Source organism: Uloborus diversus, chromosome 10, assembly GCF_026930045.1.
Source record: "Uloborus diversus isolate 005 chromosome 10, Udiv.v.3.1, whole genome shotgun sequence".
Lineage (NCBI taxonomy): Eukaryota > Metazoa > Arthropoda > Arachnida > Araneae > Uloboridae > Uloborus > Uloborus diversus.
The window spans coordinates 80,252,339-80,266,141 of record NC_072740.1 but is presented as its reverse complement, the minus strand read 5'-3'; the positions used below and the strand labels follow the sequence as shown (position 1 = coordinate 80,266,141).

Genomic DNA, 13,803 nt, shown 5'->3' with positions numbered 1-13,803 from the left:
TAATTTGCTGATTCTAGAAAATATACTTCTTTCAATGTGGAGATTGCAAAATTAAACCTCTTGGGATCTGCTTCTCTTTATGACCAAACTTTTCAGACATTTTCAGATAAACTTTCGACACGGTAGATCTTTCATCTAAGTGTCTCTTGTTGTAGAAAAAGCAATTTTGTTTTGCTATACTTTTTGTATTATTGCCTTATTTCTATATTTGCAGTTAATGAAATCTGCATACAATATTTTTTGTACAAATTTTTATTACCTTGAAAAAAAATTTTTTCCCTTGAAAAGTGCTTGAATTTTTTTTCTCCCTGAAGGGTATGAACCCTGGTTTCAAAAATGGGGATGCGCCAAAAGAAGTTTCACTTTGCTCTTTCAACTGCTACTTATTATATTTTTATTATTCCTTCACTGTTAGTGTGGTTCCCTGTCGAGAACTGTTAGGGTACCACGGCGTTGAGAAAAAGTGTCGAAGCTCTGATGTAATTCATTTATTTTTCAGAATTGCTGGTTAATTCAAGACTCATAGTGCCTGCTTTGAAGGATAGGACTTGGGGTTTGCTGAAGTGGGTCTCGAAAGACTCTTCAGTGTTTGTGCTCAAGTGGACGCACAAAGCCAAGGCAACATGGGAAGAGGAGGATGCCGCAGTATTCCTTGTAAATGTTTTCAACTATTATCACAAAATACTGTTGATTTTGATGCATTTTTATTAACAATAGGTGTACACAGAGCTGTAGTTGGAAAAACATGCGTGGCGGACCAAAAGAAAAGGTGGTTCAAAACCAGTTTACATTACATTTGCAGTATTTTGCAATAAAAAATGAACTATGTCGGGGGACCCATTCCCCCTCTCTCCCCTCCCCATTTAAAGCAATGTATATACTTTATACATTTTTGACACAAAGGAAACCATTAAGTTTTTTTTTCCTTTTTACAACTTCGTCAGAGCGTTTTATTTTTGAGCAATCACGATTGGGTCATTCAATGTCAAATCATCCAGGATATTTGAAAATGACACCCACCATCTCCGATTTCATTTAATTTTGGTGTACTTGTAGAACAGGGGTCTCCAACCTTTTTCGCTCATGGGCTACGTTGAAAATTTTTGTAGGTGAGGCGGGCCAGTCCAACAATATTTTAGCTCAAATGGTCTTTTCAGCGCGAGCGCCCCCCCCCCCCCCCACTTTGCATCGCGAATATATATATATATATATATATCTTTTAATTAAGCTCTCAGGGGTGGTTTTAAAAAATTTATCTGCTCTTTCTAAGTTATCATATTTCCTTATACATATTTGCTGTCAGCTAAATTAAATTATGTTCCGGTTCCACTTAAAGCTCTTATTTTATAACATTAGGGAATCTTGTAAAATTTAGAATATTTCAGAAAACTGAAATAAAAAAGTATTCTTTGTCACAAAAAAAATGGAAGATTTTTTTTTTAAGGCTAATGAGTGACTGATACAAAATAAAACTATAAAATTATTGCAATGTACTACAAATTTATTTCATTCAGGGTTCTGGCCAGAGGATATTTGGGTCCGTTAACGGACCCTTCACAAAAATCCGATCAACCAAAACGGACCTTTCACAAAATCCCGATCAAACAAAACGGACCTTTCACAAAATCCCGATCAAACAAAACGGACCCTTCACAAAATTCTGATAAACAAGATCGGATCTTTCACAAATTGTTTATTGAAAGAACAAATCTGAAAGCAAAATAACGCATATTTCTGTGTATAAACCGCATATTTCTGTGTATAAACCGATAATTTTTGGAGCCTTTTTTTAAAGTCAAATTAGAGGGATCAGCTTATACAAAATCGGCTTATTTTGAAAAAAAAAAGAAATCGGCACTCTTGCGATGCTCCTGCAAGGGATAAATGATTGCTACTGCCAAATAAATATAATGGTTGTTTGTTTTATCACAGCTAATTAGCAACAGTGTTGTTGTAAACTTTTCTGAAAAGGCATTGGTAAGCACTTTTCTCCCTGCTCATGATTTAATAAACAATAATAATATATATCTGCGAAATGAACTTAGAACTGCAAAGGGATAGTAAGGGTGGGGAAAAATATCTCTTCAGATAGGGTTACCAACTTCAAAATTATCACCACTTAGCGTCTGGCGTTGAACCCTTATAATGACTTGATTAGAAAATATTCTCATCATTTCACCAGCTTGTCAATACTTGCGTTTTTACGGTGCGGTGCGATATTTAATTGTTATTTTGGGAGAAAATTATATGGGTTTTGATTTTTCGATGCTAACAAGGATGATTAACTTTAAATAAACTCCTTTAATTACCGTTTTTTTTCTTTAGATGTCTACATTTTGAAAAATGCAATCTTTTAACATGCGATATGAGAATCATATTTTTCTTTTTTCAAGCTAACTTCCCTTAATTAGGATGCAAATAAAGGAAAAGTCTCTTTATTTCTGTTGAACTCTCATTTCAAGTTTTTAAAGCGAAATTCCATTTTCTGTTATGAGTCAAAAATTTAAGTGATGAATAGATGGTTTATTTTATTTTATTTATTTATTTTTTTGCATCAACTGTGTCCACAGATATTAATGAAATGTTTATCATAGTACTCTAAAATGCAATTTTAAAATAATTTTATCAAAAATATTTCTTTTACAAGCCGTTTTTATACTTTTGATGCCTTCACTTTGAGAATTGCGATCTCTTTGCATCCGCTATGGGAATCCCATTTTTCAAATTTTTGATGTTTATTACACTTTGTTAAGAGGTAAACAATTAAAATATCTTTTTATTTTTGTTAAAATCACGGAATTTATAAGTTTTAATCGAAATTCTGTGCTTAAGAATGTCTTGGGTCAAAAAGTTAAATGCTGAACCCTATTCTGAAATTTATTTTTTTGTTACAATTATTTTAAATACTGTACAGAAATATTTCTAGTATAATTTAACATAATGTAGAATGGTAGATAAATATTGATACTTGAGAGAGCGATGCCCCCCCCCCCCCCCCCGCGCCAAATATGTGAGCTAGAGTTACATAAATCGGAAAAAATATTTTATTGTAGACAGTTTTGTGCAATTTAATTTGACGCAGTATTGGTCACAAACCCTTCAAAGTAATTGGTAAATATGTATATGTTTCATATTCAAGTACCTTTCATTGAAATATGATTGTCCTGCATTTTCAATTCTGTTCATATATGCTCCCCCCCCCCCCCAATGTGGGCACATGTGAACAATTGAAGACTTTTTTCAAAATTCGATATAAAAGAAAGAAATTTTTTTTTAAAAAGCTGAAAAAAATCCAGGGCATAAAGAAAAGACTTTTATCATAGGGATACTTTTGCTCCGAGAAATTTATATTTTTTGAAAAATTAAGAGTTTGAAAAAAATTTATGTGCCCCCCCCCCCCTCACCTTTCCCTTATACTTGAATGTTTACATTGTATAAATGTTGGATTAAATACATTACTTTGATACGTTTTATTCCGTTTTTGATATTTTTCTCATGAAATACAATTTCTTTAAAAACATAGTTTTGGACCCAAGGGTTTTGAACAGAATGGTAAACGCCATGGTGTTTGAAACTTTGCCAGCCAACCCTTTTTGCTTGCCCATTGAGCATTGTGCAGTAGAATAAACCATAGGGCCAATAGACCCTATGAGCTAATCTGCTTTTTGTACTAGTCTCCAAATTTTATTTTCCTGCTCGAAAGGTCAAAGCTAAAAAGGATAAAATATATATTAAAGCACATTTTAGTTTTATAGTCAGGGCTAACCTAACCTATCAGCAACCCTTCACAACGCTGCCAGGTTGAGTTTGCCGCTACCGTAGGGGCTACAACAATCGAATCTTTCTTTAAATAATGAAAATTTTGGACCATTAGTCATTTTTTATTAATTTGAATTATATTGTGCATGCAAAAATTAATATAATTGAACTTGTCAATGTATTTACGAATCTATTTTTTTTTTGTAGGCTTGGGATAAGTTGAAATGGAGACCTAGCCCTAAAACTAGGTACGATTTCGTGAACTCAAAACAGTGGCTAAGCGCTGCCCTGAGAAATGTCAAAACTGTAACAGAATGTGGCAGCAGAAGCGGAGATTTCCGCAGTTACAGAATAACAGGTAGGGAGTTACGTTCTAATTGTTGCATTATTTTTGTAAAGTTGCTTTGTAATTTAATTTAAATGAACATCAAAAGCTTACATGAATAAGGGCCTGTTCACATATCGTCCGTCCGTTCCGTCCATCACGTTTTTTTCTCCCGAAACAGGTTTTCTTTGCTCGTTGCCATGACAGCAATCCATCTTGCACTGGACCGGTTTTGATCAGAAGAACCTTGATATCTGACGGCCGTCAAAAGTAGGACAGCATTTCATTGTTTCCCACCAAGCAGCGCACTCTTTTCTCTTTTGGGTGAGTTCAGCCACGTGATTGATGAGTGGCGACCGTATGTGAATGCTACTGTTTTCGTCGGCAGTCTGTCACGTCAAAAAACGGGGTGGATGGGACGGGTGGCCGATAAGTGAACTAACTGCCCTCAACTGTTACTGCAAGTCAGTGTAATGTAGTTTAATCATATAGTGCACCTACGCCTTTTTAAATTTATAATTAAATACGGATTGATTGTATACAAGGACTTAAAGTATCACTTTTTTGGGGGAAAACCAGATGGGTATGAATCAGTGTGCTTGTACGAGCTGACTTAGAACCTTTGTGCGCATAGGTAAATGTTTTTTCGTCTGACAATAGCATCGGTCGCTGGCAAGCAGAGTTTGAGGTAGTGTGTAAGGCTCTCTTCTGATTTTTTAATTTCACGAAAAATGATGGAATGGCGGGAGCTGCTCAAAAGCAACAAAATTTTGCCGGAAGCGGGATGACACCCAAGTAGAAACCATTTGGAGGATACAGATCAATTTTGCTGATTATTTTTCGCATTTGATTTTGATGTTTTGTCGAAAAAAATCCGACTAAAGTAAACACACTAGTAGTGGCCAATGCTAAATATTGATTCAGTAGTGTTTACTTCAAAGTTTATATTTGAAAAAATGGGTTAAGGTTCCCCAATGGATGTAAACAAGCAGGAGGTGATACCTCCTACACATTTGATTCACTTTTGAATCACCATTTGGAGACCTGTAATCCTATGTTTTCAAATACAGACATTGAAGTGGCCACTACTGGTGTGTTTACCTTGTTGTGGTTCAATAGGCTCTTTATTCTCCTCTGGCTCTTCCCAAAATTGGAGAGACTATTGAAAGATATGACATTTAAAGACAAGGAAGGACATTATGGTGGCAACTGCAATGCAAGAGAGTGTAGAGCAAAGTGAAACAGCAGGACCAAGTGAAATGGTGAAATAACTTGATTTCAGAATGGTTGTCTGCCTGCCTTGTCTAGTGGTCAGAGAAGTCTGATTGAGACAGAGGTCCGGGTTCGAATCCCGGCTTGAGCATGGAAGTACTTTCTCTCTCCGGTCCTTGTCCTTTCTTTGTGAGAATGTGTTGTTCTGCTGTGAATTGTTGCCTACCCTATAAACGGGTCCTTATGGCGCGTGTGTACTGTAGAAGTCGAACTTCACTCGAAATTACGGTACAGTTGGAAAAGTGAAGCATCGCACCCCAAATTGCCAGCCTAAGCTGGCACACGACAACAACAACTTAAAAGTGCAACCTGAAATTACCTTCTGGGTGGTGTTTTTGTCCTAACCGCACTTATATTGTGATTAACCATCACATTAATATTGAAAATAAATGTTGAAACCTTGGGGGGGGGGGGACAATGTCATTGAACTTGGGTAATTTGGTTTCTTCCCATAAAAGTTAAAAGCACTCATGAAAGGGATTTTTTTAATATTAATTTGCTGATTCTAGAAAATATACTTCTTTCAATGTGGAGATTGCAAAATTAAACCTCTTGGGATCTGCTTCTCTTTATGACCAAACTTTTCAGACATTTTCAGATAAACTTTCGACACGGTAGATCTTTCATCTAAGTGTCTCTTGTTGTAGAAAAAGCAATTTTGTTTTGCTATACTTTTTGTATTATTGCCTTATTTCTATATTTGCAGTTAATGAAATCTGCATACAATATTTTTTGTACAAATTTTTATTACCTTGAAAAAAAATTTTTTCCCTTGAAAAGTGCTTGAATTTTTTTTCTCCCTGAAGGGTATGAACCCTGGTTTCAAAAATGGGGATGCGCCAAAAGAAGTTTCACTTTGCTCTTTCAACTGCTACTTATTATATTTTTATTATTCCTTCACTGTTAGTGTGGTTCCCTGTCGAGAACTGTTAGGGTACCACGGCGTTGAGAAAAAGTGTCGAAGCTCTGATGTAATTCATTTATTTTTCAGAATTGCTGGTTAATTCAAGACTCATAGTGCCTGCTTTGAAGGATAGGACTTGGGGTTTGCTGAAGTGGGTCTCGAAAGACTCTTCAGTGTTTGTGCTCAAGTGGACGCACAAAGCCAAGGCAACATGGGAAGAGGAGGATGCCGCAGTATTCCTTGTAAATGTTTTCAACTATTATCACAAAATACTGTTGATTTTGATGCATTTTTATTAACAATAGGTGTACACAGAGCTGTAGTTGGAAAAACATGCGTGGCGGACCAAAAGAAAAGGTGGTTCAAAACCAGTTTACATTACATTTGCAGTATTTTGCAATAAAAAATGAACTATGTCGGGGGACCCATTCCCCCTCTCTCCCCTCCCCATTTAAAGCAATGTATATACTTTATACATTTTTGACACAAAGGAAACCATTAAGTTTTTTTTTCCTTTTTACAACTTCGTCAGAGCGTTTTATTTTTGAGCAATCACGATTGGGTCATTCAATGTCAAATCATCCAGGATATTTGAAAATGACACCCACCATCTCCGATTTCATTTAATTTTGGTGTACTTGTAGAACAGGGGTCTCCAACCTTTTTCGCTCATGGGCTACGTTGAAAATTTTTGTAGGTGAGGCGGGCCAGTCCAACAATATTTTAGCTCAAATGGTCTTTTCAGCGCGAGCGCCCCCCCCCCCCCCCCACTTTGCATCGCGAATATATATATATATATATATATATCTTTTAATTAAGCTCTCAGGGGTGGTTTTAAAAAATTTATCTGCTCTTTCTAAGTTATCATATTTCCTTATACATATTTGCTGTCAGCTAAATTAAATTATGTTTCCGGTTCCACTTAAAGCTCTTATTTTATAACATTAGGGAATCTTGTAAAATTTAGAATATTTCAGAAAACTGAAATAAAAAAGTATTCTTTGTCACAAAAAAAATGGAAGATTTTTTTTTTAAGGCTAATGAGTGACTGATACAAAATAAAACTATAAAATTATTGCAATGTACTACAAATTTATTTCATTCAGGGTTCTGGCCAGAGGATATTTGGGTCCGTTAACGGACCCTTCACAAAAATCCGATCAACCAAAACGGACCTTTCACAAAATCCCGATCAAACAAAACGGACCTTTCACAAAATCCCGATCAAACAAAACGGACCCTTCACAAAATTCTGATAAACAAGATCGGATCTTTCACAAATTGTTTATTGAAAGAACAAATCTGAAAGCAAAATAACGCATATTTCTGTGTATAAACCGCATATTTCTGTGTATAAACCGATAATTTTTGGAGCCTTTTTTTAAAGTCAAATTAGAGGGATCAGCTTATACAAAATCGGCTTATTTTGAAGAAAAAAAAAGAAATCGGCACTCTTGCGATGCTCCTGCAAGGGATAAATGATTGCTACTGCCAAATAAATATAATGGTTGTTTGTTTTATCACAGCTAATTAGCAACAGTGTTGTTGTAAACTTTTCTGAAAAGGCATTGGTAAGCACTTTTCTCCCTGCTCATGATTTAATAAACAATAATAATATATATCTGCGAAATGAACTTAGAACTGCAAAGGGATAGTAAGGGTGGGGAAAAATATCTCTTCAGATAGGGTTACCAACTTCAAAATTATCACCACTTAGCGTCTGGCGTTGAACCCTTATAATGACTTGATTAGAAAATATTCTCATCATTTCACCAGCTTGTCAATACTTGCGTTTTTACGGTGCGGTGCGATATTTAATTGTTATTTTGGGAGAAAATTATATGGGTTTTGATTTTTCGATGCTAACAAGGATGATTAACTTTAAATAAACTCCTTTAATTACCGTTTTTTTCTTTAGATGTCTACATTTTGAAAAATGCAATCTTTTAACATGCGATATGAGAATCATAATTTTTCTTTTTTCAAGCTAACTTCCCTTAATTAGGATGCAAATAAAGGAAAAGTCTCTTTATTTCTGTTGAACTCTCATTTCAAGTTTTTAAAGCGAAATTCCATTTTCTGTTATGAGTCAAAAATTTAAGTGATGAATAGATGGTTTATTTTATTTTATTTATTTATTTTTTTGCATCAACTGTGTCCACAGATATTAATGAAATGTTTATCATAGTACTCTAAAATGCAATTTTAAAATAATTTTATCAAAAATATTTCTTTTACAAGCCGTTTTTATACTTTTGATGCCTTCACTTTGAGAATTGCGATCTCTTTGCATCCGCTATGGGAATCCGATTTTTCAAATTTTTGATGTTTATTACACTTTGTTAAGAGGTAAACAATTAAAATATCTTTTTATTTTTGTTAAAATCACGGAATTTATAAGTTTTAATCGAAATTCTGTGCTTAAGAATGTCTTGGGTTAAAAAGTTAAATGCTGAACCCTATTCTGAAATTTATTTTTTTGTTACAATTATTTTAAATACTGTACAGAAATATTTCTAGTATAATTTAACATAATGTAGAATGGTAGATAAATATTGATACTTGAGAGAGCGATGCCCCCCCCCCCCCCCGCGCCAAATATGTGAGCTAGAGTTACATAAATCGGAAAAAATATTTTATTGTAGACAGTTTTGTGCAATTTAATTTGACGCAGTATTGGTCACAAACCCTTCAAAGTAATTGGTAAATATGTATATGTTTCATATTCAAGTACCTTTCATTGAAATATGATTGTCCTGCATTTTCAATTCTGTTCATATATGCTCCCCCCCCCCCCCCCAATGTGGGCACATGTGAACAATTGAAGACTTTTTTCAAAATTCGATATAAAAGAAAGAAATATTTTTTTTAAAAAGCTGAAAAAAATCCAGGGCATAAAGAAAAGACTTTTATCATAGGGATACTTTTGCTCCGAGAAATTTATATTTTTTGAAAAATTAAGAGTTTTAAAAACATTTATGTGCCCCCCCCCCTCACCTTTCCCTTATACTTGAATGTTTACATTGTATAAATGTTGGATTAAATACATTACTTTGATACGTTTTATTCCGTTTTTGATATTTTTCTCATGAAATACAATTTCTTTAAAAACATAGTTTTGGACCCAAGGGTTTTGAACAGAATGGTAAACGCCATGGTGTTTGAAACTTTGCCAGCCAACCCTTTTTGCTTGCCCATTGAGCATTGTGCAGTAGAATAAACCATAGGGCCAATAGACCCTATGAGCTAATCTGCTTTTTGTACTAGTCTCCAAATTTTATTTTCCTGCTCGAAAGGTCAAAGCTAAAAAGGATAAAATATATATTAAAGCACATTTTAGTTTTATAGTCAGGGCTAACCTAACCTATCAGCAACCCTTCACAACGCTGCCAGGTTGAGTTTGCCGCTACCGTAGGGGCTACAACAATCGAATCTTTCTTTAAATAATGAAAATTTTGGACCATTAGTCATTTTTTATTAATTTGAATTATATTGTGCATGCAAAAATTAATATAATTTGAACTTGTCAATGTATTTACGAATCTATTTTTTTTTTTGTAGGCTTGGGATAAGTTGAAATGGAGACCTAGCCCTAAAACTAGGTACGATTTCGTGAACTCAAAACAGTGGCTAAGCGCTGCCCTGAGAAATGTCAAAACTGTGACAGAATGTGGCAGCAGAAGCGGAGATTTCCGCAGTTACAGAATAACAGGTAGGGAGTTACGTTCTAATTGTTGCATTATTTTTGTAAAGTTGCTTTGTAATTTAATTTAAATGAACATCAAAAGCTTACATGAATAAGGGCCTGTTCACATATCGTCCGTCCGTTCCGTCCATCACGTTTTTTTCTCCCGAAACAGGTTTTCTTTGCTCGTTGCCATGACAGCAATCCATCTTGCACTGGACCGGTTTTGATCAGAAGAACCTTGATATCTGACGGCCGTCAAAAGTAGGACAGCATTTCATTGTTTCCCACCAAGCAGCGCACTCTTTTCTCTTTTGGGTGAGTTCAGCCACGTGATTGATGAGTGGCGACCGTATGTGAATGCTACTGTTTTCGTCGGCAGTCTGTCACGTCAAAAAACGGGGTGGATGGGACGGGTGGCCGATAAGTGAACTAACTGCCCTCAACTGTTACTGCAAGTCAGTGTAATGTAGTTTAATCATATAGTGCACCTACGCCTTTTTAAATTTATAATTAAATACGGATTGATTGTATACAAGGACTTAAAGTATCACTTTTTTGGGGGAAAACCAGATGGGTATGAATCAGTGTGCTTGTACGAGCTGACTTAGAACCTTTGTGCGCATAGGTAAATGTTTTTTCGTCTGACAATAGCATCGGTCGCTGGCAAGCAGAGTTTGAGGTAGTGTGTAAGGCTCTCTTCTGATTTTTTAATTTCACGAAAAATGATGGAATGGCGGGAGCTGCTCAAAAGCAACAAAATTTTGCCGGAAGCGGGATGACACCCAAGTAGAAACCATTTGGAGGATACAGATCAATTTTGCTGATTATTTTTCGCATTTGATTTTGATGTTTTGTCGAAAAAAATCCGACTAAAGTAAACACACTAGTAGTGGCCAATGCTAAATATTGATTCAGTAGTGTTTACTTCAAAGTTTATATTTGAAAAAATGGGTTAAGGTTCCCCAATGGATGTAAACAAGCAGGAGGTGATACCTCCTACACATTTGATTCACTTTTGAATCACCATTTGGAGACCTGTAATCCTATGTTTTCAAATACAGACATTGAAGTGGCCACTACTGGTGTGTTTACCTTGTTGTGGTTCAATAGGCTCTTTATTCTCCTCTGGCTCTTCCCAAAATTGGAGAGACTATTGAAAGATATGACATTTCAAGACAAGGAAGGACATTATGGTGGCAACTGCAATGCAAGAGAGTGTAGAGCAAAGTGAAACAGCAGGACCAAGTGAAATGGTGAAATAACTTGATTTCAGAATGGTTGTCTGCCTGCCTTGTCTAGTGGTCAGAGAAGTCTGATTGAGACAGAGGTCCGGGTTCGAATCCCGGCTTGAGCATGGAAGTACTTTCTCTCTCCGGTCCTTGTCCTTTCTTTGTGAGAATGTGTTGTTCTGCTGTGAATTGTTGCCTACCCTATAAACGGGTCCTTATGGCGCGTGTGTACTGTAGAAGTCGAACTTCACTCGAAATTACGGTACAGTTGGAAAAGTGAAGCATCGCACCCCAAATTGCCAGCCTAAGCTGGCACACGACAACGACAACTTAAAAGTGCAACCTGAAATTACCTTCTGGGTGGTGTTTTTGTCCTAACCGCACTTATATTGTGATTAACCATCACATTAATATTGAAAATAAATGTTGAAACCTTGGGGGGGGGGGGACAATGTCATTGAACTTGGGTAATTTGGTTTCTTCCCATAAAAGTTAAAAGCACTCATGAAAGGGATTTTTTTAATATTAATTTGCTGATTCTAGAAAATATACTTCTTTCAATGTGGAGATTGCAAAATTAAACCTCTTGGGATCTGCTTCTCTTTATGACCAAACTTTTCAGACATTTTCAGATAAACTTTCGACACGGTAGATCTTTCATCTAAGTGTCTCTTGTTGTAGAAAAAGCAATTTTGTTTTGCTATACTTTTTGTATTATTGCCTTATTTCTATATTTGCAGTTAATGAAATCTGCATACAATATTTTTTGTACAAATTTTTATTACCTTGAAAAAAAATTTTTTCCCTTGAAAAGTGCTTGAATTTTTTTTCTCCCTGAAGGGTATGAACCCTGGTTTCAAAAATGGGGATGCGCCAAAAGAAGTTTCACTTTGCTCTTTCAACTGCTACTTATTATATTTTTATTATTCCTTCACTGTTAGTGTGGTTCCCTGTTGAGAACTGTTAGGGTACCACGGCGTTGAGAAAAAGTGTCGAAGCTCTGATGTAATTCATTTATTTTTCAGAATTGCTGGTTAATTCAAGACTCATAGTGCCTGCTTTGAAGGATAGGACTTGGGGTTTGCTGAAGTGGGTCTCGAAAGACTCTTCAGTGTTTGTGCTCAAGTGGACGCACAAAGCCAAGGCAACATGGGAAGAGGAGGATGCCGCAGTATTCCTTGTAAATGTTTTCAACTATTATCACAAAATACTGTTGATTTTGATGCATTTTTATTAACAATAGGTGTACACAGAGCTGTAGTTGGAAAAACATGCGTGGCGGACCAAAAGAAAAGGTGGTTCAAAACCAGTTTACATTACATTTGCAGTATTTTGCAATAAAAAATGAACTATGTCGGGGGACCCATTCCCCCTCTCTCCCCTCCCCATTTAAAGCAATGTATATACTTTATACATTTTTGACACAAAGGAAACCATTAAGTTTTTTTTTCCTTTTTACAACTTCGTCAGAGCGTTTTATTTTTGAGCAATCACGATTGGGTCATTCAATGTCAAATCATCCAGGATATTTGAAAATGACACCCACCATCTCCGATTTCATTTAATTTTGGTGTACTTGTAGAACAGGGGTCTCCAACCTTTTTCGCTCATGGGCTACGTTGAAAATTTTTGTAGGTGAGGCGGGCCAGTCCAACAATATTTTAGCTCAAATGGTCTTTTCAGCGCGAGCGCCCCCCCCCCCCCACTTTGCATCGCGAATATATATATATATATATATATATCTTTTAATTAAGCTCTCAGGGGTGGTTTTAAAAAATTTATCTGCTCTTTCTAAGTTATCATATTTCCTTATACATATTTGCTGTCAGCTAAATTAAATTATGTTTCCGGTTCCACTTAAAGCTCTTATTTTATAACATTAGGGAATCTTGTAAAATTTAGAATATTTCAGAAAACTGAAATAAAAAAGTATTCTTTGTCACAAAAAAAATGGAAGATTTTTTTTTTAAGGCTAATGAGTGACTGATACAAAATAAAACTATAAAATTATTGCAATGTACTACAAATTTATTTCATTCAGGGTTCTGGCCAGAGGATATTTGGGTCCGTTAACGGACCCTTCACAAAAATCCGATCAACCAAAACGGACCTTTCACAAAATCCCGATCAAACAAAACGGACCTTTCACAAAATCCCCATCAAACAAAACGGACCCTTCACAAAATTCTGATAAACAAGATCGGATCTTTCACAAATTGTTTATTGAAAGAACAAATCTGAAAGCAAAATAACGCATATTTCTGTGTATAAACCGATAATTTTTGGAGCCTTTTTTTAAAGTCAAATTAGAGGGATCAGCTTATACAAAATCGGCTTATTTTGAAAAAAAAAAAGAAATCGGCACTCTTGCGATGCTCCTGCAAGGGATAAATGATTGCTACTGCCAAATAAATATAATGGTTGTTTGTTTTATCACAGCTAATTAGCAACAGTGTTGTTGTAAACTTTTCTGAAAAGGCATTGGTAAGCACTTTTCTCCCTGCTCATGATTTAATAAACAATAATAATATATATCTGCGAAATGAACTTAGAACTGCAAAGGGATAGTAAGGGTGGGGAAAAATATCTCTTCAGATAGGGTTACCAACTTCAAAATTATCACCAC

At 35.5% G+C, this 13,803-nt stretch overlaps 1 protein-coding gene across 1 annotated transcript in view; it reads left to right on the top strand.

Moving 5' to 3' along the window:
- Positions 1-13,803, top strand: part of LOC129231069 (uncharacterized) — a 51,864-nt gene that overhangs the window by 25,586 nt on the left and 12,475 nt on the right. The window contains exons 3-7 of the mRNA XM_054865317.1: positions 500-654; positions 3,967-4,117; positions 6,348-6,502; positions 9,822-9,972; positions 12,203-12,357. Of these exons, the coding sequence (XP_054721292.1) occupies positions 500-654; positions 3,967-4,117; positions 6,348-6,502; positions 9,822-9,972; positions 12,203-12,357 (767 nt within the window). The remainder of the gene's footprint in view (positions 1-499; positions 655-3,966; positions 4,118-6,347; positions 6,503-9,821; positions 9,973-12,202; positions 12,358-13,803) is intronic.